Genomic DNA, 24,989 nt, shown 5'->3' on the forward strand with positions numbered 1-24,989 from the left:
ACTGTTTAAAATGATCAATTATGTGAAGAATTGCTTGGGCTCTGTGCACTGGAAATCAGGCTTTATTTAAGTCCTTGGGAACTGAGATATGTTTATGAAAATATTAAGTGGAGGGAAGGGAGCAGCCAAGTGGTCAGAGAATTTTAGTCTTGAAAATGTGCACTGGGAATAATTAATTGAAAATAGAAAATTAATGTTTTCTAACTTTAATGATTTGTGTACCTCCTTTATGGTTTTTGCCGTATCACTGAACCTTCGATGTACTATTTACTTGGACTGCAGAGTCAGGAAGACCTGGGTTTGAATACTGTTTCTGCCACTTTTTTTTTTTTTTTTTTTTTTTGGTAAACTGAAAGCAAGTTTATTAAGAAAGGAATAAAATAGAGCAGCCTGTTTCTGCCAGTTATAAGATGGGTGACTTTGGGCAGGTCACTCAATGTCTGAGCCCCAGTTTTTATTGTCTTAAAATGGAAATAATAAGGCCGGGTGCGGTGGCTCACGCCTGTAATCCCAGCATTTTGGGAGGCCGAGGCGGGCGGATCATGAGGGCAGGAGTTTGAGACCAGCCTGGCCAACATGGTGAAACTCTATCTCTACTAAAAACACAAAAATTATCGAGGCATGGTGGCGCATGCCTGTAACCCCAGCTACTCGGGAGGCTGAGGCAGGAGAATCTCTTGAACCCAGGAGGCAGAGGTTGCAGTGAGCCAAGAACCTCCTAGAGAATCATGGTGAGGAATAAGTGAGATAGCATATTTAAAGCGGTTTTAGCAGAGTAGCACTCATTACATTTTAATTCTGTTAGGCATTTAAAATCATTTTTTGGAACAAGGTAGTATGTGGAAGAATGAAGGAGTATATTGCTTCTTTACAGGATAATGTAACATAGTCTACACCGTAGTATAAATGTAATTTATACATTGTAATGTTGAACTCATACCCAGCATTTGTTTAACCAGGGTTCAAATGCAGTTTCCTCACTTCAGCGCTGTATCTCAACTGTTATTCTGTACTACTTCTCTCATAGTGGAAATTTCCCAAATTGTAGGTAATGAAGTAAGCATGAATTAAGAAGGAACCTGAAAGGCTCAGTCACATTTTGGAAGAACACTTGTTGATTTAATCTAAATTAGGAATAGGAAGCTGTCGAAACACTTTTATCATGGCGGCTTTGGAGGAAAAAATGACATGAAACTACTACATACATTAGAAGGCAGGCCAAGGACTCAGGAATACAGTTTAGCTACTTTAGAAGGAAGAGAAAAGGGCCAGGCACGGTGGCTTACGCCTGTAATCTCAGTACTTTGGGAGGCCGAAGAGGGTGGACCACCTGAGGTCAGGAGTTCGAGACCAGCCTGCCCAACATGGTGAAACTCCGTCTCTACTAAAAATATAAAAATGAGCCAGGCATGGTGGCACATGCCTGGAATCCCAGCCTACTCAAGAGGCTGAGGCAGGAGAATTGCTTGAACCCAGGAGATGGAGGTTGCAGTGAGCTGAGATTGCGCCACCGCACTCCAGCCTGAGCGACAGAGCAAGACTCCATCTCAAAAATAAAATAAGGAAGGTAAAAGATCTGGAAGCCCAGAGGCGTCATTTAAAGGGAGCCGGGATAATGTCATATGAGCTTGTCTTTTTGTTTTGCTTTTGAGTCAAGAGTCTCACTCTGAGATGAGTGTGGCTGTGTTCTAACAAAACTCTTAATTACAAAGGCAAGTGGTTCACCAGCGGTAGATTGCCAAGCCCTGGCCTAGACTACAGTAATATCTCCTAAGGCTGAGTCTGGCTTAGACTATCTTTTCCTTCCTTCCTTCTTCCTATCTTGTCTCCTAGCAGTCAAGGGGATCTTGTTTGTTGTTTTCTGTTGTTGTTTTAAGGAGATGGGGTCTCGCTCCATCTTCCAGCTGGAGTTCAGTGGCTTGATCATAGCTCACTGTAACCTCAGACTCCCCGGCTCAAGCAGTCCTCCTGCCTCAGCCTCCTGAGTAGCCAGGACTACAGGAACGCACCACCACGCACAGCTACTTTTTTATTTTTTGTAGAGATGGGGGTCTTGCTGTGTTGCCCAGGCTGGTCTAGAACTCCTGGCCTCAAGCAGTCATCCTGCTTTGACCTCCCAAAGTGCTGGAGTTACCTTTGCTAGCCACCATGCTTTTGGCTGGAGATCTTTTAGAAGCATAAATCAGCATGTTACTCTCCTGCTTAAGACTTGCAGTAGCTGCCCATCAGCCTTCCTATAAAGTCCAAGCTCCTCACTATGACCTGAAAAGGTCCAGTGTGAACTACCCACCTTTGGAACATATCTAGTTCCTTCCACACTGGCAAGATTGACTTCTTTTCCAGGCTCATGCCTACCAAGCTTGCTCCTGCTTCAGGGCCTTTGTACAAGTTCCTCTGCCTAGAACATACTTTCTCAGATTTTTATGTAGCCAGCTCCTCATCATCACGTGGGACTCAGATGTCACTCCTCACAATGGCCTGCCCATTCACCCCATTTAAAGCAGCTTCCTAAGCACGCTCTGTGTGACATTATCTTCTCTTACTGTGGTAATGCTTATCACCTGCTGAAATGATCAGTTTATTGATTACCTGGTTTACCTTTAACTTCCCCCAGCTGCTGACTCTTAAGTACCAGGCCTGGTGGTTCTCCTTCACCACAAAAGCTCCAGTGCCTCAAAAAGCCCATCACACAGTAGGTACTTAACATTTGTTGGGTGAATTGCCTTGTTTTACAACCCTAGTATTTGTCGTGTGTTCAAGTATTCCTCTGCCTTCAGGAATCTTATTATCTTTTCAAAAACTGTGAAATATATGGTATTACCCTGGGGCATCATGCAGAGAGGAAGGAGACTTGCCTCAACATCACAGAACTCATAAATGTAAGGGATGATGTCTGCTGTTTAAATCCTGCATTTGTTTTTCAGTATCGTGATTGTCTTTGGTTGTTTATTTGTTTCAGGTAATTTCTGTTGGTCTCAATAGGTGTGAGACTTCTGGGAACATTTGGACTAGCTCAGAACTACCACTGAAGACTTTGCTCTGGGGCACAGCTGTGCTAGCTGCCCCTTGATAGACCCCTGTTTATTAACTTTAACTGAGGGACTAACATCAAGAGCAGTTGCTGTAAATATTCCTTTGGTTAAATGAAAGAGTTGCTTTATTATGAAGATCACATGTAATTTCCTGCTGAGAATAAGTAGATAAGTAAGAAGTTCTGCCTACCATTTGTTTCTGGGGGGAAATTTTTAACAGCTATGTTCTGTCCTTTCACTGATAATAAATATTACAAGTTGAAATAGCTCTTAGAGATCGTCTCCCTTTCTCTGCTGCAGGAATCCTTCTGAAATTGTTTGGACACTTCCAGTAAAGACAAGCTTATGTTACATCTCTATAGATCACACATCAGTTTATAGACATTCAAGTTTATAGGATGGGTGTATTCCTAAAGCATTGTCAGGCTGGGCACCATGACTCACACCTTTGAGCCATGGGATTAGCCAAAGTGCTAATTCCAGCACTTTGTGAGAGTGAGGCAGGAGGATTGCTTGAGCTCAGGAGTTCAAGACCAGCCTGGGCAACATATTGAGACCTCATCTGTATTAAAAATTTAAAAAATAGGCCGGGCGCTGTGGCTCACATGTGTAATCCCAGCACTTTGGGAGGCCGAGGCAGGCAGATCACCTGAGGTCAGGAGTTCGAGACCAGCCTGGCCAACGTGGTGAAATCCCGTCTCTACTAAAAATACAAAAATTAGCCAGGCATGGTGGTGCATGCTTGTAATCCCAGCTACTCGGGAGGCTGAGGCAGGAGAATCACTTGAACCTAGGAGGCAGAGGTTACAGTGAGCTGAGGTCGTGCCATTGCACTCCAGCCTGGGTGACAAGAGCAAAACTCTATCTCAAAAAAAAAAAAATAAATTTAAAAAAATTTAGCTGGACGTGGTGGTGCGTACCTGTAGTCTCAGCTGCTTGGGAGGCTGAGGTGGGAGGATGACTTGAGCTTGGAAAATTGAGGGTACAGTGAACAATGATCACATCACTGCACTCCAGCCTAGATGACAGAGTGAGACCCGTTTGTCACATATGAGCACATGAGGCCTTTCTTGGGGAATTTGTTGCATAAGCGAACCCTGTGAGAAAAGCTAAACTTTTTGAAGAAAGTTCTTCAATTGTTGGCTTTCCTTTTTTTTTTTCTTCTTAAGATGTGACATGCCTATATATTAAGTGGTGACTTAAAAATACTAATTTGCGGCTGGGTGCAGTGGCTCACGCCTGTAACGCAGCACTTTGAGAGGCCAAGGCGGGCGGATCACCTGAGGTTGGGATTTCGAGGCCAGCCTGACCAACATGGAGAAACCCCGTCTCTACTGAAAATACAAAATTAGCTGGGCGTGGTGGTGCATGCCTGTAATCCCAGCTACTTGGGAAGCTGAGGCAGGAGAATCGCTTGAACCCGGGCAGCAAAGGTTGCGGTAAGCCAAGGTCACGCCATTGCACTCCAGCCTGGGCAACAACAGCGAAACTCCATCTCAAAAAAAAAAAAAAAAAGAATACTAATTTGCTTGTAGAGACACATTTTTGAAAGTACTCTAAAGACATGTTATTAAGACCGAAAGAAAACTCACTTAACAGTGAAAAGTATTTGTGCTCTTGCGGTGCTGCCTTCCATTAATCAAGGTCGGGGAGAAATGGGATAACAGCCCTTTAAAGAGGACACTTGTCTTTCTCCCTCAGATAGAGCCATGGTTTGTTACTGAGTGTTTAAATCTGATTCTCTCTGTAGATTGCTGCTAAAATTGATTCAATTCCTCACTTGAATAATTCCACACCTCTAGTGGACCCCTCAGTATATGGATATGGAGTACAAAAACGGCCCTTGGATGATGGAGGTAAGTTGCCAGAAATATCTTTGCCTTTCAGGTGGTAGTGAACCTGCCAGTTAAATTTGAATTTGTCAGCCATTACCTTAACGACTCTCTGAAGTGTCACTCTGTTGAGAAGAATGGTTGAAGGGAAGTATTTAGGATGATTTTTCTCAGCAGTTCTTCAGCATTTGAGTTCCTGTTTGCCTTGATAATACAGAAATCTTTTCACTGGGCTCTGAGATAAAGACTTGGCCCCTGAGCATCAGCTTGGAAGTAATTTGACCTATTTGAGAATTTTGTTTGATTTAGCCTAACTCCGTTTTTCAGTGCGCATGGGAATTGAAGTTCCCGCTTTCTCCACAGAAAAGCTACGATTTGGTGCATGGCTCTAGGGAAGCTGTGGCTACATCTTGACCTTAAAGAAAGAGAAGAATGGTCACCTTTCTGCAGTCTAGCTGCCAGCTTTTTCACCATTCCCATTTATGTCAGGCTTTTTCTAGAAGCATCCCTTTGCTTTAATTCGTTTATTTGTTGTTTTGTTGGCTGGTTTATGTACCCTACTCCATCCCAAAAAGAATTTGAGAACACTTAGAAGTGCCCATCCCCAGCACTCTGGCAGAGTATCTATCAGATGTGTTTCTTTAGAGAGCTGGGACATCTTTATCATATTTTGTCTCCGTTACTATAGAAGAGATAGTGAAGTATACTAGATTGACATGAATTTGCACGTAGTTGAGTGAGTCGGTGTGTTCTCTGTGTTCTTTTTCTGTCACTATGTACCCAATCATTTATGTTTGTACATATTTCTGTGATGTATTATTATGTGAAAAATGAAGATGTAGAACAGTATGTATTATATAATCTTTTCTCCCAAAAGTGCATGTTTTTATGTACATAGAAAAATATAATTGGCCATGACTCATTTCTCTGGTCTCTAGGAATTCTTGTTTTTTTTTTAATCCCCCCTTAGCGATGGGATCACACTCTGCTCAGGCTAGAGTGCAGTGGCGCTATTGAACTCCTGGGCTCGAGTGATCCTCCCACCTCGGCCTCCCAAGTAGCTGGGATTACAGGCATGAGCCACCACACCTCCCAGTACATTTTTAAATCCTCCAGTTCATAGACTTGTTCGCAAATCTCAGTGTCCTGAATAAACCCTGTGTTAAGGTTCTTTTTAGTTAACTTAAGAGTTGAAGTATTTTATTTTATTTGTAATTTTTGTGAGTGCATAGGTGTATATATTTATGGGGTACATGAGATGTTTTGATGCAGGCTTGCAATGTGAAATAAGCACCTCATGGAAAATGGGGGTATCCATCCCCTCAAGCATTTATCTTTTGAGTTACAAACAATCCAGTTACTCTCTTTATTTTAAAATGTACAATTAAGTTATTGTTGGCTATAGTCACCCTGTTGTGCTATCAAATAGTAGGTCTTATTCGTACCCATTAACCCCCCTCCCCACCGAGTCCCCTTAGCCCCCTACTACCCTTCCCAGCCTCTGGTAACCATCCTTCTACTCTCTATTTCCATGGGTTCAACTGTTTTGATTTTTATATCACATAAATAAGTGAGAACATGTAATTTTTGTCTTCCTCCGCCTGGCTTATTTCACTTAACATAATCTCCAGCTCCACCCATGTTGTTGCAAATGACTGGATCTCATTCTTTTTTATGGCTGAGTTGAAGTGTTTTTAGATAGACCCAAATAACACCTCCAAAAAGTTCTAGAGGACTGAACTTTAACCTCGTAAAGGTTAAAGAACCCTGCTTCAAGGGAAAGTTAGAAAGTTCATGTTGCTAAAGAAGTGATCTGGTAGCCTCTGTCAAAGAAAACCCAAGCCAAACCAAACAAACAGCTATACAGCCTTTGGAAATCTTTATTGCTAAGAAAAATGTGCCAGAATTCCGGCTGCTTGGTCTGCCTCTGCTTTTCTAAACTTTTCATCACACCATCAGCAAGACTGTGAGCCTAGAAGGTGGCCAGGTAAACATGAACATCACTTCCCTTCACACGATCTGCTTATTCACATTCTCTCTCTTAAGAGAGTGGCCCAGTGACCTTACCCCTACCAGAAGACAACTGACAAAAAGGGGCTGTGGCAGTCCCCAGATGCTGAGATCAACGCAGAACTCAAATTCTACACGTGGAGAACAGCTTGGAGAAAAAAACAATATGTGTAATCCTGTTATTTAAACAGTGCTCAACAGAAAACAGGATTAATTTTATCGAGCTGTAATGCAGAATGTAAGAAGCCTGAGGGAAATTCCTTATTCTTCAAATACAGCCTGTTGTTACCTAAGACCAGGTGTTCAGGGAGGATGAGAGATTCAGCACGACACAGAAACTTTCCTTCTTGCTATAGGAGGGCTTCATATTTAGAGGGAAGAAAAAGATAAACCGTGGTCATTTTCTGTTTGTAAAGACTTATTCCCCAAAAGGTAGACATGGAAAAAAATATGGTTATCAAAACAAAGAAGTGAAAATACGCAATATAATAATGAACCCGAGGTTTTAAGTGAGATTCTGGACCTACTGGGTGATCTTGGCCAAGTCAGCTACATCTGCCTGTGACCCAGTTCTCTTTATCAATACTGATAATCTCTTTATTAGTGCTAATTTCTTTCAAATGTACGTGCAATGGACTAATGGGAGAAAAATGTCTGCAAGATGCTAGAGAGTTTCATTTGCAAATATTTAGGTATTCATTATGCAGAGGATGCAGCAGATACCTGCTCACTGCAAGCACAAGTTTCAACCCTTCAGCACCAGGCAGTGGGTGAAAAAAACAAGACTGAATTGTGAAATTGTTGTGAAAGGCTGAATGAGTTGTGAAATATATTGATCTCAATTTCTGGAAACACTGGGCCAAAGAGACACTGTCCGTTAGTGAGGTGTGTGCACAGAGGCAGACAACTTAGTTTTGTTTTTACGTTGCTGTCTCAAGAGGAACCAAAGTATGATTGCCTGGAAAAGGTAAAAAGGTTACTTTGCATTACAGCTTTCTGCTAAGGCAAAAATGCAGATAATGCAATCATCCCTATTTGGCCTAGGGAATCACTAACACCAGTCAAATATAAAAAGATCACAGCGTACTATTTTGGATAAGTAGTTTAAATGGTTATCTTAGTTCCAGTGGCCCTGGGGTGGATTTTCTGTTTTGTGGTCATAAACACTTTGTAAATACACAAGAATTTTTACAATCAAATGAGTGCTGTCCCCTTAAAATCCTCAACGTGAGTCTAAAGAATTTTCCCCCAAAGGCTCCCACATCTAAAAACAATGGCCATCTCCTCTTAGAATTTGTAGAGATGCCCAGCGTGGTGGCTCACACCTGTAATCCTAGCTACCCTGGAGGCTGAGGTGGTGGGAAAGCTTGAGCCCAGACATTCGAGGCCAGCCTGGGCAACATAGCAAAACCGTATCTCCGAAAAATAAATAAGGCCGGGCACTGTGGCTCACGTCTGTAATCCCAGCACTTTGGGAGGCCGAGGCAGGCAGATCACGAGGTCAGGAGATTGAGACCATCCTGGCTAACATGGTGAAACCCCGTCTCTACTAAAAATACAAAAAATTAGCCGGGCCTGGTGGTGGGCGCCTGTAGTCCCAGCAACTTGGGAGGCTGAGGCAGGAGAATCACTTGAACCTGGGAGACGGAGGTTGCAGTAAGCCGAGATCGCACCACTGCACTCCAGCCTGGGCAACAGAGTGAGACTCCGTCCCCAAAAATACATATATACATATATAGATATACATATATACATACATATATACACATATATATAAGTATGTGTGTGTGTTTGTGTGTATGTGTATCTATCTATCTATATATATATATATATATATGTAAAGTTTTTTTTTTAATGTTCTAGGCAGTGGAACAAGGGAAAGGATTTGTTCCTGATATAGAAAGGGATTTGGGTTAGTTGTGTTTCAGGGAGTGGCAGTTTTGAGCCAGTTGTCAGAACGCTGTTCATGAGCCTGCTTAGAACCCAGAGCAGAATTTAGAGCTCAGTTTGAAAGCTTGCCTGGATGCCTCTCCCTGGGAAGAGCAGTCACCAGTCACTCCACCACCCTCCAGCTTTGGATCAGGTCATTTTAACCTTCACTGTCTTTCATCTTGACACCCACATGTTCCAGCAGTCTTTGATATGCATCCTTGGCACCCCACCAGTTCAGGAATCTGCCTTCTGGTCTCAGTTGTGGCACCTTTTTCATCCAGTACTTCTCTCATGCTTCAACTGGAGCCTCTCGCTGCAGTCAGTCCAACCAGTTTCATTCCTCCAGTAGCCAGGGAGGTGCAGATCTTCCAACCTGGCCATTGCCTGCCCTCCCTGCTTGGCTCCTCCTGTGCACCCTGTGCAGCAGCCTGGCCGCCTGTCTCCTCTCTCTCCCCTCACCCAGCTCTTAATCTGCCCAACTCCTGCTCAGCCAACTTCTTCCTAGAAACCTGTCCTCTTCCTTATCTTTTGACTTTCTTCAGGGCTCAGCCCACATGCCACCTAGCCTCTTGGTCTTCTCTCTACCTTTTCTTTCCTTCCTTCCTTCTTTCCTCCCTCCCTCCCTCCCTTTTTCCCCCTCTTTTCCCTTTTTCACACACCCACCTGACCAGGGAATATTAAGTCATACCCTTCTCTGAATTTCTAAAGCAGTGTATTTGCCCTCTGCTCAGGGCAGACAACATCCAATCCTTCCTTCTGCGGTTACTGGGTCCCGCTATGCACCTCTCCTAGCAGAGCCTACGTGATGTGGCCATAGAGACTGGCTTCATTTCCCGTGGACTCTTCATGCTCAAGTTCTCCCGTGTTTCCTACGATTAGCATTTTTAAATTTTGGGAAAAGTAAGTTCCAAATTTAAGACAATAGTATTAGCTAAGTGATTTAGAAGTGCAAATTTAAATGTAATCTAAATTAGAGGTTGGCAAGCTTTTCTTTCTTCTTTTTTAAAGACAGGGTCTTTTAAAAGACAGGGTCCAGCTGAGGCTGTAGTGCAGTGGGGCATTCATGGTTCACTGCAGCCTCTACCCCCCAGGCTCAGGTGATCCTCCCACCTCAGCCTCCTGGGTAGCTGGGACTGCACTGCACCTGGCAACAAGCTTTTTTATAAAGGACCTGATAGTAAGCATTTTAGGGGCCAGGTATGGTAGCTTATGCCTATAATCCCAGCACTTTGGGAGGCCGAGGTGGGAGGATTGCTCGCGTCCAGGAGTTTGAGACCAGCCTGGGCAATATAGCAAGACCCCATCTCTACAAAAAAATGAAAAAAGATTAGCTGGGTGTGGTGGTGCATGCCTGCAGCCCCAGCTACTCAGGAGGCTGAGGTGGGAGGATTGCCTGAGCCTGGGAGGTCAAGACCACAGTAAGCAGTGATCGCACCACTGCACTCAGCTTGGGCAACATAGTGATCTCAGAACAAACGAAAATAAATTTAAGCTTGCAGGCTATGTATCCCACCTACTAAGCTATGCTATTGGAGTTCAAAAACAGCGGTAGCATCTATATAAACAAAGAGCATGGCTGTGAGCCAGTAAGATATTTCACTGAAACAGGCAGCTGGCCCTCAAGCTTAATTTGCCAGCCCTCAACTAAAATCAGCCTCATCAGTTGATGAAAACATTTTCTTCATCTTTAGTTAGGGAAGTGTATAGAGAGTACCCCTCCCCCAGTTTCTTTAAACAAGTCTCCCGTCTCATGGTTCACTGTCCAACTGCCCTGACCACCTGAAACAAGTGCTTTCTCATGTTTGCCCAGAGCTGATGGACAGACAGAGAAGTCACTTCCCATTTGCCCCTCTGTATCTCTCCTGATCAAAGATCGAAGCCTTTCCAGTTTTCTTCCTCAGGAGCGTTTTAAGGAGCTTTTTTAGTTGAACTAAGCAGGCGTCATCCTCCCCCTGCGTTCTGTGTAGTGGGTGGCACCAAAACCAGGACTTCAGGAGAGTACAGCACTGTCCTCACCGCTGGGGTGGCAGGGGGAAGGCCACGCAAGGGGCTTTGAAGCTATGCCTGCCTCTTCACTCAAAGACTCATCTGTGCTATTTATGTAGCACCTTTTTTTTTCCTTTTTATTCTTTTTACTTCGTGACCTGCTGAAGAACAGCACCTTTTATATACCATACTTTCTAATTTTGATAATACAGTTGTTCCCCATTTATTCATGACTTCGTTTTCCATGGTTTCAGTTACCCACGGTCAACCACTGCCGAAATTATTAAATGGAAAATTCTAGAAATAATTCCTAATTTTTTTTTTTTGAGACGGATTCTTGCTCTGTCACCTAGGCTGGAGTGTAGTGGCACGATCTTGGCTCACTGCAACCTCTGCCTCCCAGGTTCAAGTGATTCTCCTGCCTCAGCCTCCCAATTAGCTGGGATTACAGGCGTGTGCCACCACAACTAGCTAATTTTTGTATTTTTAATAGAGATGGGCTTTCCCCATGTTGGCAAGGCTGGTCTTGAACTCCTGACCTCGTGATCCACCTGCCTCGGCCTCCCAGAGGGCTGGGATTACAGGCGTGAGCCACCGCACCCAGCCAATTCCTAATTTTTAAATTGTACACCATTCTGAGTAGCATGTGTATCCACACTGTATACACTACCCACTCACCAATGTATAGGAAAAAATGTCGTGTATACAGGGTTCGGTACTCTCCATGGCTGCAGCCACCTACCAGGGGTCTTGGAACGTATCCCTCATGGATGAGGGGGAACTGCTGTATTCTTACGGGGTAAAGGACGAATTCTTGGGCGTACTGTCAAATGAATTATTTGCAGGAAGAGTGAAATAGACTATTTCTATGATCCTTTCCAAGCTTTGTTTCAGTACTTATGGCATAGGGCAAGGACAGAAAAGGAGGACAGGAAGGAGGAAAAAAAAGGAATGAGGGGGAAAAGACATTTGAAAATCCCAGACCTCAAGGAGAGACAGGAGATAGGAGCTACAAGTGCTAGCGGGTGGTGAGAGCCATGATGCCCGGACCCCTGCCTGTGACCTGCACCCCAGGCAGGTGCTGCAGGCACCAGTCTCCACTCTGGAAAGAGGAAAGTGAATCTCAGAGGTGTTGATACTTTCCCTGAATGGGGGATGATGACAGATACTGGAGGGATGAAAAGCCAAGACCAAAACCTAGTTCCTGAGAGTAGGAGGGGTTAGGAGGAAGGTTTGCCTTTTGTGAAGAGGGAAGAGGTAAAGTGAGGCTGCGATGTGGTTGGGCAGTCATCATCAAGGGCAGATGAAGGCTTTCCAGGGGCGGGTGGACATGGGCAGGCTTCCCAGGTTCCTTTTTCAGCTCCTTACCTCCTGTCTGCCCTCTTCCCTAAAATGGGCCTTTCTGAGAGTCACATCTGCCCTGGAAGGTTATGCCCTTCCTGCCACGCCCCTTCTCCCATTCGCCGCTTTTAGTGTGCAGTGGGCAGTCACCGGGGGTGGAAAAATCCCCAAGCAGTGGGGCCAGGCAAGAATTCTGAATGGAGAATCCCAAGGTAACAAAGGGTAGAGCCTTGGTAAGAAATAGTGAAGGGAGGCTGGGCATGGTGGCTCACGCCTGTAATCCCAGCACTTTGGGAGGCCGAAGCGGGAGGATCACCTGAGGTCAGGAGTTCAAGACCAGCCTGGCCAACATGGTGAAACCCAGTCTCTACTAAAAATACAAAAATTAGCTGGATGTGGTGGCGTGCACCTGTAGCCCCAGCTCTTCGGGAGGCTGAGGTGGGAGAATGGCCTGAACCCGGGAGGTTGCAGTGAGCCGAGATCGCGTCACTGCACTCCAGCTTGGGCGACAGAGCAAGACTCTGTCTCCAGAAAAAAACAAATAGTGAAGGAGACAGGGTCTGATTTTATGCAGTTGACAACTCCTGGCAAAGGCTCTGTGCCCTACCCCCCAACCTCAGCCACCTGCATTTGTTTCTTCCTCCCTCCCTTCACCCATCTATGCATTTTAGGATTATAATTCAGAAGTGAGTTGATAGTCACATGGGTACATACATATGTGTAAGTTGGAAAAAGGCAGTGAGATTTTTTCCCTTGGCAAAGTATCATGTGACTGGTTGGTGGACAGTTGGCTTAGCCAGCTAGGTAAAATAGTAGACATTTTCCACAAAAATGAATGAGCTAAACATGCAGCATCAATGTTGTGACAAAAATATAACTCAAGCTCATGTACAATGCCTGTTACATTCTTCGCAGCTGTTAATAGGGAAGAAAAGTAGTTGCCAAATTAAAAGAGGAGTCATAGGTTTCCAGAGTTCAACTTGATGGTACAACCTCTCTCGAATACAGTTTTGGAGTGTTACAAAACTAAACATGCACTTATGCACAATCCACAATTGCACTGTTGGGCATTTATCCCCGAGAAATGAAAATGTTCACACAAGAGCCTGTTCACATAGCAGCTTTATTCATAATAGTCCCAAACTGAAAACAGCCCACGTGTCCTTCAACTGACGAATGGTTCTGCTGCGATACAGCCATACCGTGGAATATTACTCAGTGGTAAAACGGAACAAATGCTGAGTACATCCAGCAGCTTGGATGAATCTCCAGGGAATGATGCCGAGTGCCAGAAACCAATCCCAAAAAACTACATACTGCATGATCCCCTTTATGTAACCTTTTGGGAAGGGAGAACAGATTAGTGGTTGCCAGTGGTTAGGGATTGAGTCGGAGGAGAGGGGGTCGCCTAAGATCACAACTAGAAGGGAACCTGAAGCTTAAACTCCTTATTGTTGTAGATAAGGAAACCAGTGTCTAAAGAAGTAAGTGGTTTGCCCAAGGCCAGATAGATACATGGTAAGTGACAGAAGGGAGGTTGAACCTGGGTCTCTGTCTCATGTGCCATAATAGTGTGGTACTTAAACATGTGGACTTCAGAGTCTGATAGATCAAGGTTTGAATCCCAGCTTTGCTAGTTGTTAGCTGTTTGACCCTGGGCAAGTTCCTTAACGTCTCTGAGCCTATGTTTCGTCATCTGTACAGTGGACCTGATGATACCTGCCTCATCAGATTATCATGAGGGTTATATCATGTTATTTTCAAGCTTTAAGAAATACTACTCCTGGGCCTGGCACGGTTGCTCATGCCTGTAATCCCCTTTGGGAGGCCAAGGCAGGTGGATCACGAGGTCAGGAGATTGAAACCATCCTGGCCAACAAGGTGAAACCTCGTCTCTACTAAAATACAAAAAATTAGCTGGGCATGGTGGTGCATGCCTTTAGTCCCAGCTACTCGGGAGGCTGAGGCAGGGGAATCGCTTGAACCCAGGAGGTGGAGATTGCAGTGAGCCGAGATCGTGCCATTGCACTCCAGCCTGGCGACAGAGCAATACTCTGTCTCAAACAAACAAAAAAAAGAAATACCACTCCCAATATGAGGAAAACTGTTTCCATCAGAACTAGTTAGTACAGACATATTAAAACACATATGTGACTGAAATGAAAGTTTTATGAAATACATTACCCTTATTATATATGGTACATTCTGTTTTCTATTTCTTTTTTTTTTTTAATAAAGCTGGTTGTGACCGCCTATATTGATTTTATGACACTGGCGTAAATGAAAGTAAAACTTAGGGCTATGAATATACTATCATAGAATTCTTTTTCCTCTTAGGCTCTTGAGGAGAAGGTGCAGGGCCCAACACGTCCCTGGAGGCTAGGGTAGGCCCCCTCATCTGTTGCCTTCTGCCTTCCCTGCTAGACTCTAAGCTCCCTGAGGGCAAAGGTGGCTTTGTTGACTGTTGTATCCTCAGGTCCTGTCACAGTGCTCAGCACCTGGAAGGCACTGACTTGTGAGATGAAGAATGATCAAGAGAGTTAATAGCACAAAATTAAACAGTGATAAGTGTTGAAACCCACAAAATTAAAGGACGGGGAAGATGAATGGGTACAGAGTTTGCATGGGCACAGGCCCCTCGCCCTGCATGCCACTCTGAGGGCTTGGGTGCGGTGTGATCGCACCTTCCTCTTCAGTAAGATGGGAATGGCAGTGACAGTAGCTGCCTCAAAGGTGGGTTCTCGTAGGACCAAGTGGGTTCACGCAGATGAGGTGCCCAGGAAAGCACCTAGTGTGGCTGGGGGGGGTGGTCTTTCCACTCACAGAAGCTTATAGTAAACTACAAGTAAGAGTGACGTGATTGGCTGGGCACGGTGGCTCACACCTGTGATCCCAGCACTTTGGGAGGCTGAGGCAGGCGGATCACCTGATGTCAGGAGTTTGAGACGAGCCTGGCCAACATGGTGAAACCCCATCTCTATTAAAAGTACAAAAATTAGCCAGGCATGGTGACACACACCTGTAATCCTGGCTACTTGGTAGGCTGAAGCAGGAGAATCGCACGAACCCGGGAGGCGGAGGTTGCAGTGAGCCAAGATCACGCCACTCCACTCCAGCCTGGGAGACAGAGCGAGACTCTGTCTCAAACAACAACAACAAAGAGTGACATTATTGAGATAAACTTGAATTTACTTTCACTTTTTAAAAAATAATTTGCAAAATTAATAAATTATGCTTGCCAAAGGACTTTCAGCTGAACTCAGCATATCAGCGTTTTGTGGCCCTGGAGCAAGAGTTGCTGCCTAGAACACAGGAAGCCTTTGTAGTGTCCCTTGGGGGAAAAGCTTTCTAAAAACACCCTGAATCCTCACTGCTAAGTGTGTGTTACTGACCTGAGCTGGGGCGTGGAAAGCCATTGGTCAGTCAGAGGAGACTGCAAATCCAAAGAAGAGGCAGAGGAGGGAGGATTGTTTTCAGAATCTAAAAAGAAAGATTTGGGTTATTTGTTTTTGCAGTTATAAAAACTGGTATTCCTCTCCCCCCACCCCACCCCCAACAGACTCACTCACCTGCCTCTGGCCAGTGGTTCCGTGTGAGTGCTGCCTGTGCTGGCTGTGCTGTCGTGAAGGAGGAATTGGCATTTTTGTTCCTTGTGCTGGGGTGGGAGTGGGGGTGTAACTATTAAAGCTGATATGGCTGGGCGCGGTGGCTCACACCTGTAATCCCAGCACTTTGGGAGGCCAAAGCGGGCGGATCACCTGAGGTCGGGAGTTCGAGACCAGCCTGACCAACATGGAGAAATCCCCTCTCTACTGAAAATACAAAATTAGCCGGGCGTAGTGGCGCATGCCTGTAATCCCAGCTACTCAGGAAGCTGAGGCAGGAGAATCGCTTGAACCCAGGAGGCAGAGGTTGTGGTAAGCCGAGATCGCGCCTTTGCACTCCAGCCTGGGCAACAAGAGCGAGACTCTGTCTCAGGAAAAAAAAAAAAAAAAGCTGATGCGTATTGCAAAGTTGCATGTATTTCCCAGTGCTGTTTTGTTCCTTTCGGAGGAGGAAAAAAAAATGAAATCTTTTTTTTCTTCACTAATAGGGAAAAATGTGTCTGATCACCTTTTTTTGTGTTATTGTTTGATTGATTTTTGAGATAGTTTTGCTCTGTCACCCAGGCTGGAGTGCAATGACACGATCCCAGCTCTCTGCAACTTCCACCTCCCTGGTTCATTATGCATCAGCCTCCCGAGTAGCTGGGATTACAGATGTGCACCACCACACCCAGCTAATTTTTGTATTTTTTTTTTACTAGAGACAGGGTTTTGCCATGTTGGCCAGGCAGGTCTCGAACTCCTGGCCTCAAGTTATCTGCCTGCCTTGGCCTCCCAAAGTGCTGGGATTACAGCCATGAGTGACAGCACCTGACCTGACCTCCTTTTTTTTTTAAGATTATTATTAAAATTGGCAGAGTATTACTCTTCAGAAAGAATTTATGATATTGTAGGATGACTCACAGCCCAGGCAGTTCGTATTATGTAGTGCACAAGGGAAATGAGAACTACACCTGTATGTGCTGGAATTGCTCCAAGGGGACCTTTGGAAGCAAGAAGATGCATTGTCAACCAGCACACACCATTAGTGGAAACAGGACTGATTTTACCCGGCATGTTTCCTTTTTTACAGGAAAATGAGTGTAGTTCCATTCAATTGAACATGATAGGTGTTCCCATCTGCCTCCTTAGTGTGACCCCTCCTCATTGCGAAGACTGAGGAGAGGTTCCTGTTCCTGGAGTTGGACATAGAAGTTGTCCATATGAGTACCCAGTGCCCCTGATCTAACTGCTGGTTTTCATTTTTAGGCAGCAAATGGGAATGTTCCGAAGGGAATGAAACTGCAATCACATGTTTCAGCCTTGGGTGGACTCCAGCATTTGCATGGAGGAGGGAGATGATTTATCCTTCCTAAGCATCTGCCAGCTCGGAGTTGACTCTGGACTTGAACCTGATTTCCTCTCAGTGATGCGGCTCTCAGCAGCCCATCTATCTGTGGGATGATAGTGTGAACATTTTCATCTCTGGTCATTATGAGTGCCTGCACTGTGGCTGGCAGGAATGGTGTCATGTGCGTGGCACCTATAGCACATACTTTGCCAACAAAAAGGAATTGCCATTTTTGTGATGAGCACAAAATTTCAAACGGCTTTTGAACAGGAGTCCTCTGAATATTCTTGTGAATCTCAGGAAGTTCTTTATGGTAGCACTGCCCTTTGTTTCTGTGGCTTTTCTGGCTGAGACAGAAATTTCTGAAGAACATCGGCCCTTTGACATCCTTTACCAAACAACGCAGTGGACCAGAACCCACGGTGCGGCCTTATTCCCCCAGCTGAGGAATGCTGAGCACCTCTCCTCTGTGTTCTTATCATTTCAAGACATTTTAGTTCTTCTGGCTTCAGTAGATTCTTTACCCACTAAGAGGGGAATTCTGATAGCAATCAGGGAAGCTGAGCTTGACCCATAAATAGGAACAGCTAACCAAGCTCACAGGTACTCTGTCGTTGACATTCTCCTTTGGTGTGTTTCTTTTCCTCCCCACTGCCCTACGTGGCCAACGTACCTCCCTCAGGAATGTCTCAGCCCCAACATTATTCAGGGGCTGAGTCTGTGGTGAGGATTCCTTTCCTGACCTGGTGGTTGTCCAGTTTTCATGCAAAATGGGAATTGTGAACACTTCCTGTTCCAAGCAAGAATGTTTATTATATTCAAACAGATAGGCAAAGAGAAAATTTTAAGAGTCAATAAAAAACAATTCTCTTATCCCTGAGATAAGCAGATTAATAGTGTCTAGTGTCAATATTTTGGCTGTAGACCATTATCTTGTTATTGATCCAGAAGAAATATGGTATTGACTCAGTAGCTTCTTTTACTTTTTGCTAGCATTGTTTTGCTTTGCTTTTTCTTGTTTTTAAATGTCATGGTCTGCTTTTTTTCCTTTGTCTCTTTACTGTCCAGTCGGAGAATGACAGCAGTGAGTTTGAGCACAAGCAGAGCAGTTGGCTCCCTGTTCTGATTCAGATGGAGTTCAGTTGTCAAACCATTTCATTCTCTGTCCTCAAGTGGGTGTAATCGATCCTTTCCGACTTAGCTCATGTCCTTAGAATAACTTTCCCCAAAGACATATTTCTGAATGCCCTTTTTAGCATCTTGTAAGGTGCATTTGGTTCTTTGTGATATGTTTAGGATTTGTACTTTTTCATTGTCTGCTGACTGTGTTTCCTGAGCTGCATTTTCCAAAAGAGAAACACTACAGAATCATTTTTGCTGATGGCTGGTGAAGGAGACACTCATCAATAGCTGAAAGAGAAGAAACTGGAACAAAAAGCGTAGCTAAAGTGGTTTTGTGGGAATGTGATTACAGACTTGGTTTTAATAATAAGAGGCTGTTTGGCACTGTTGTCTCTGTGAAATGGGCTTGAAAGGCAGTTGCTCATTCTTAGTGTCCGCTGCACATGGACTGCTCTGGTGGGTCCGTGACGAGGCCTGTGGAGGGAGGAGGCCGGATCCTCTCCTTCAGATGCTTATGCTCTTGGGGGTGGGGGGGCCGGGGAGGGGGGCACCAGGGGGCGTCTCCTCCGCCGTGGCCGGGAGGAGCATATGTGCATGTTCCTCATGACTACAGCTGCTGTGGAGCAGTCCTTAACAATGCATCCAAGGAGGGTAAATCTTCTCATTTGTTTTTAAAAGAGAAAGAAGGATCTCTTTCCATCTTTACATTGAGTTTGGATCCAGAGCAGGAGGGAGGTAGGAAGTTAGAGGGATTTAGGCTAGCAGGATTTTCTCCCAGGCCTCACAGCATGTGGACACACAGATCAATTTCTTATCCTGTGTTCAGCTGGACACTGGGTTACAGACTGTGTTGATCAAGATGTCCCCTCCTGTTTCATATCATATAACGCATTCATTTCAGCCACTGAGCCTAAATTACTGTTTGCTTTCTTTCTGCCTTTCTTCCCCCCCGCCCCCGAAATGGTAAGAATGGTAAGGATGAAGTTAGTTTATCCGTGCTAATGCTTTGATTTTTTTTTTCTCTTTCTCTTTGCCACAGTAGGTAACCAGTTAGGGGCCTTGGTACATCAAAGGTAAGCAGTGGGTTACGTTTTATTATTTATTGATCATTTCTAATTGTTTATTGATCCACCATCTGTACTAGAGTGCTAGAAAGTCAGAGGTTGAGAGTGTGAAAAAGCATGGGTTAGGCTTCTTTAAGACTCGAGTTTTTTGCTAGCCATTTCCAAGATAGTGTCAGCTCAGGGATAAACTAATACAATCAGCCATTATTGCAGTAACTTAAAATACTTGTAGAAGATTGGAGTTGCTCTTTCTACCAATGTACATTTAATTTAAAAGGAGAGAATGAGATTTTCCCACCTGATTTTGTGGTGTTGCCAGTATTTTATTAATCCTCAGCCCCTTCACCTGAGAAGAGACACCTCGAAGTGTGAGGGTCAGACACTCACAAGAGAATGCTTTGGGTGCCCAGGGAGTATGCGCGGGTGGCTAGTGCGTGGCAAGGAGGCCAGAAGCCAGAGTTCCATCCTTCCAAAGTGGTAGGGACTTGCCAGAGAGCCTCAGCCCAGCTCATTCTCTGTTTCTGTGTCCCCTCATAGCCTTCTGTCAAACATAGAGGATTTAGAGAGATACAGAAAGAGCCCTGAGTTTTACAAAGGCCAATCTGTAAGATGGGGTATGTGTGGTCATAGTGTATCACCCTTCAAACAGGAAAAAATATACAAGAAACTGCCACAGTTTCTCTTCTGGAAGGATGAATTTTGTGCTATGTATCTGTTGCTGTAACATATCCTTAAGCTTCTATCAGCAAAACAATTCTGTCATCTTGTATTCTGCCTAGATTTTGGAAGTTTCTAGAAATCACCAGTCATCAGTTAAACAAAAGTTTTATCCCAGGTTTTTTTTTTGTTGTTGTTATTATTGTTTCTTTGTTTGTTTGTTTTGTTTTGTTTGTTGATGAATTGAAAAATTTAAATGAGATGATCATTAGTATCAAATGCTGACTTTCCTATAAAGCCATAACTAGTCAGGATTTTCTTTTCCAAGGTGTTTATATTTTGTACCTTGGACAAGTTTCAGCCTTGCATTTAGATTAGAATGTTTTCTTCCTGGAAACCCAGAGCAGTTCGTCTTGGAATGTTTCTTCCTCAGAGTTGGCTAAAGTTGTTCCTTAGGGCCAAGGGCTGCCTGGGCTTCGTGACGTTTTGTATTGCAGTAGTGTTGAAGCCCCTCTAGTCAATTCCCAGGTAATATTTTCTGAGAGTAGACAGAATAGACAGATCATGCTACACATGGTGTGAGCAGCAGCCTCCTGGCCACACGCACCAGAGCCCTGTCATCCCTCATAACAGGGTCAGGAAGCACATCCTGACAGGGACCTGGTTTCTGCTGCAGGACGCGTTGGGACATCAGGGCTTGCCATTCACATCCATGGTGTTACTGATTAGGAAGCTGGGAATGAATTGCCTGATTTGGGGAGAACACATATATCCCAAGAGGTGGAGAGAATCCCGTCTTGTTCATAAGCTTGAGGGTGTAAACTCCCTCAAGGAGGGAGGGAGAAGACTGTTCCCATGAAAATGATACAGTGGCAAGTGCTATTTATGCTATTGCATTTCTTTTAAATGATGCACTTTCCCTAAAAATATGCATTTATTCAGTCCTTTCTGTGATGGGTAAAAATCCAGCTGTGTGAGAGATGTTTAAAAATGCTTGCCTTTTTTTTTTTTTTTTTTTTAACTACTTGCATTTAGCATCCTCCCAAGGTAAATGTTGAGATTTAATTGCTTTCTGGGGTGTTGGGCAAATTGGACATTGTCCACAATACACTGTATGGCAGATTTGAAGGTTTATTGAAAAAAGCCAGTGCAGTAGTAGTTTAAAAAAAAAAAAAAAAAAGGCATATAATGGATGGGATAGCATTTAACAGAAGTACCTTGCAGAGTAAGTGAGGTAATTATTCTGTTCTGGTCAACACTGATTACGCCTCCATCAGATACTGGTTCCATTTGGGGCGTCTCACCGTAAAAAACATCCATAAATTAGAAGGGAGGCCAGAAAACAATAAAAAGATTGGGAAACAAGGAATGTTGAAGAAAAGTTGGATATCTCTTCATCTAGAAAGGACTCCACAATAGAAGTCTAAACATCTCCCAAAACCCCAGAGGACCTTTCAGTGACCTGGGATTGATGACCCGTTGGTTAGAGAGCACCTAACCAGGCAGAATGAGGCAACACTGAGAGGTGCTGTATGAAGAAAAGGCAGCTGTTAGAGGAGGTGATGGTTTCCTGAAAACCCGGAGGTTTCTTCCTCTGACACAAGGAGATGAAAGGCTTAGATCTTTGGGAGGAGTGATTGACCAGAGGGTTCACTATGTGACACTCTTTGTAGATGGTGGTGGATTTGTTGGCCAAATTGGCCTGATGTATTTTAAGCTTTTATCTTGCAACATTGCCAGTATGGGCAGTTTGGGGACCTAAAATGGCTGCAAAAGTCTGTATTCTGTATTTTTTCCAAAATGTTCTTTGTTTTTAGGACGGTAATAACGGAAGAATTCAAAGTGCCTGACAAAATGGTTGGATTTAGTAAGTATCCATGTTGTCTACTTTTTCCCTGATTCCTGTCTCTTCTTTTTCTCTCTCTTTTTTTCTGAGCTGCTTTGCCAGGATGTTCTTTTTGTTTTAATTTCTCTTGTGAGTATCAACTGTAGTAGAATGCTTTGCACATGCCATTCCCCACAGCTCTGAAATGCCGCAGGTCTCTTCAGGCTGAGGGAGAAACCAGAGCACTGGGCCGTGGATGTCCCCCCCCTTCCCCACCTCTCCTCACCTCAGCTCGAATCCCCTCTGCCTGTAGGCTGTTTCACACGGGCTTTCTGCTGCCATCATGCCCAAAGAGTGGAGATGCGCTCACGGGGACCAACTCGATGTGTAGTATTGTGAGCCAAGGGTCACAGTTTGTGGAATTAATTCAGTCATTCATGCATAGTGAAATATGGAATAGGGGCGTGTATTCTGACCCTGTTCAATTTGTTTCAGTTATCGGCAGGGGAGGTGAGCAGATTTCACGGATTCAAGCAGAATCTGGTTGCAAAATTCAGATTGCTTCAGGTAAGGGCTTTTTAAAAATAGATATCAATTTTATAGAAATCAGTATTTTGCAAAACTTTCCAGATTCAGTACTTTGCTTGTTGCTTGGGTAAGTATATGCGATTGGTGTTTTCCTTGCACTTTGGGAGTTGGACTCCTAAATGAGAACCAGAAGGATCAGAGCAAAGGTGGGCCCGGAGATAAGGCCTCCTATCTGGCTTCTGGGGTAAACCCTCCCTCAGCTCTGTGGCCAGACATGGCCCCTTCCCAAACACCTGCCACTCTAGGACCTATGTTTTCTGCACCAGAATGTTATGCCAGACATAGTGGCATAGTGGGGCCTGTAGGAATCCTATGGCTTTGGGGTCACTCCTTGACTGCGTGCATCAGGGGAGGCTCCCGTGGATGAGACTGTCCCTTCCCTTTGTGGGAAGAGGATAGCTGGGGGTCCTGGCTGAATTAGCACTCACTGAACATGTCTTATGACCTTTCCTAGCTGGGTCCCTTTTGACCATGCAACATGGAGAGAGATGGAGTGAAGAACAATTTTTTATTTATGGTTTTGTCATCTAATTTGAGCTTGACCTCTTTCCATTGCAAAGGAAGGGGTTTGAAGGACATTTGACTAGAAAAATGTTTGTCCTTTTAAAAGATACTTATTACAGTGTCTTGAAGGCAGTAACTCCTGTTAGCTATTTCTCTTTCATTTTTTTGAGGAAGGATTTTAAGAAGCAAATTTTTTTAGGAACAAAATGAGGCATCACGTGTGGTGTTAGAAAGTAATGTGTTTCTCTAAATGGCCCAGTTCCACATAGATGTCACTGATCTCTTGGGACATTCATGCAATAAGTGGTATGGTCCTGATGTGCATGTCATGAAGTTCCTTCCTAGAGTACTAGCTTATTTGCCGTGTGCAGACAAATGACCATTAAACTACAAATGGAGAAACTGAGGAATAGCACGATAAAGTGACTGAAACAATTACTAGCATGTGAGTGGGTCAGAAGTGAAGCTGAGATGGGTAATCAGGACCAACTCACAGACCTCTGTCATGTCCTTCTAGCTTCCCCTGTGGGACTTGTTTCTACTTCGAGAATCTAGGGTGGAGCTACCAGCTTCATGTTCTGTCCACAAGTGGAAGCAAACTGTCTTTTTCTGGGAGCCTGGGCCTCTGCGGGGCTGGCGTAGGAAGCAGCCCTAGAGAGAGCCTTACAGAGGCAGAGGTGCATGTGCCCGGTGCCCACCAACACCCCTCATCTTCTTGATTCTTCTTATAGAGAGTTCTGGGATTCCAGAGAGGCCCTGTGTACTTACCGGAACCCCAGAAAGTATTGAGTAAGTTTATTTTATTTACTTTTTCTTTCACTCTTCTTCCTCCTTCCCCAAATGGGGAGAAATGGAAGGGCAACACTGTTACTGAACACTGTGAGTCTGTGCTGCAGTCTGGCCACACAGGTAGATAATTCCACAGGAAAAAAATCTGGGAGGTTACTGTGCCAGGGGTTTTTGTTACCTTAAATACACGAGATATCACCTTTGTTCTAAACCCCACAGCTGTCATAACATCTACTTCAAACCAGGGTCTCAGGAGTGTACATTCACCCCACCTGAATGCTCTAATCAACTTACTTCTTCCTTGTTAACACCTCCTTTACCTGAGCAGGTCTGGATTAGTAAGCCAGTCACTTGGTGAGCCACTGAGAATCCTGGTACCAGGTCTTTTGGCTGGAGGCTGATCCCGTTACCCTTCTGATATTTGTGAACCAAATGAATCAACTCTTCGTGACCTTTGCTCTACTCAGAGGGCCGTACGGACTGGCCAGAGGATGTCTTGACTTTTGGCGCCCTTGCAACAGCCTTAAGACTAACATTGCTTTCCTACCCTGTTACTCACATACTCAGAACCTTATACCAGGTGCAGGTGTCATAAATCCAAGAATCTCCTGGGAAAGGGAAACATACTGACTTAGAGCCTGCTCGCTGTCCTTCAATCTACGGAGCAGTTCTGCATTTGGGGACAGGGGTGCTAAGATTATATCTGACTCAATAGGTAGGGTTGTTTTATTGTTTCCATGTCTCAGGGAGTCTAGATGAGCTTAAATTCTCTTGTTCTGCCATCACATTGCAAGCAGTGAACCATAATAAATATCGCTGGCAGGTGTGCATTACAGGGCAAGCTGGATGGTTTGCTGGAGTCAAAGCATTTTTCTTCCAACACAGGTTAATCTAGTACACAAGCAAAATATTAAAAAGCTGCTGTAACTGGGAAGATACACAAAGCTGATTCTGTACACAAAGGCTCAAGACTACAAAAGGCAACATCTATTTCCTGCCTTTCTCTTCTTTCTTCCTACTCTTCTAACCATTCCTGCTTCCTGTCTACCCAAGGAGCAGAGGCAGTGGGATTATAACTTTAGGAGGAAACAAATTTCATTGTCTTCAATGAGCAGCACAGCCAGCCTGTTTAGTAGCTGAATTCTTCTCCATTAGAGAAACCAAAAAGCAGATTGTGTGTGGCAATTTAGAGAATCAATACGAGAAATAACAACCAGGAGAAATTCTGGTGCAGAAGAGGAAATTGGCACAGCAGATGACTTTGGTGGTCTGGGCTGTGCTGTCACAACATTGCAGTTGCCCTCCCCCGCTGCCCAAGAAATCAACACAAATAGCAGGACACGTGACACGCAGGGTCCCAACTTGGCTGCCA

At 44.4% G+C, this 24,989-nt stretch overlaps 1 protein-coding gene across 4 annotated transcripts in view; it reads left to right on the forward strand.

Moving 5' to 3' along the window:
- Positions 1-24,989, forward strand: part of FUBP3 (far upstream element binding protein 3) — a 61,245-nt gene that overhangs the window by 13,277 nt on the left and 22,979 nt on the right. For 2 of the 4 annotated variants that reach the window (XM_054500784.2, XM_054500786.2), the window contains exons 2-6: positions 4,783-4,888; positions 19,230-19,263; positions 21,729-21,778; positions 22,232-22,303; positions 23,560-23,617. In XM_054500784.2, coding sequence (XP_054356759.1) covers positions 4,783-4,888; positions 19,230-19,263; positions 21,729-21,778; positions 22,232-22,303; positions 23,560-23,617 — 320 coding nt within the window. The remainder of the gene's footprint in view (positions 1-4,782; positions 4,889-19,229; positions 19,264-21,728; positions 21,779-22,231; positions 22,304-23,559; positions 23,618-24,989) is intronic. The other 2 variants (XM_063649957.1, XM_054500785.2) reach the window with 1 other exon arrangement.

Source organism: Pongo pygmaeus, chromosome 13 (genome assembly GCF_028885625.2).
Source record: "Pongo pygmaeus isolate AG05252 chromosome 13, NHGRI_mPonPyg2-v2.0_pri, whole genome shotgun sequence".
Lineage (NCBI taxonomy): Eukaryota > Metazoa > Chordata > Mammalia > Primates > Hominidae > Pongo > Pongo pygmaeus.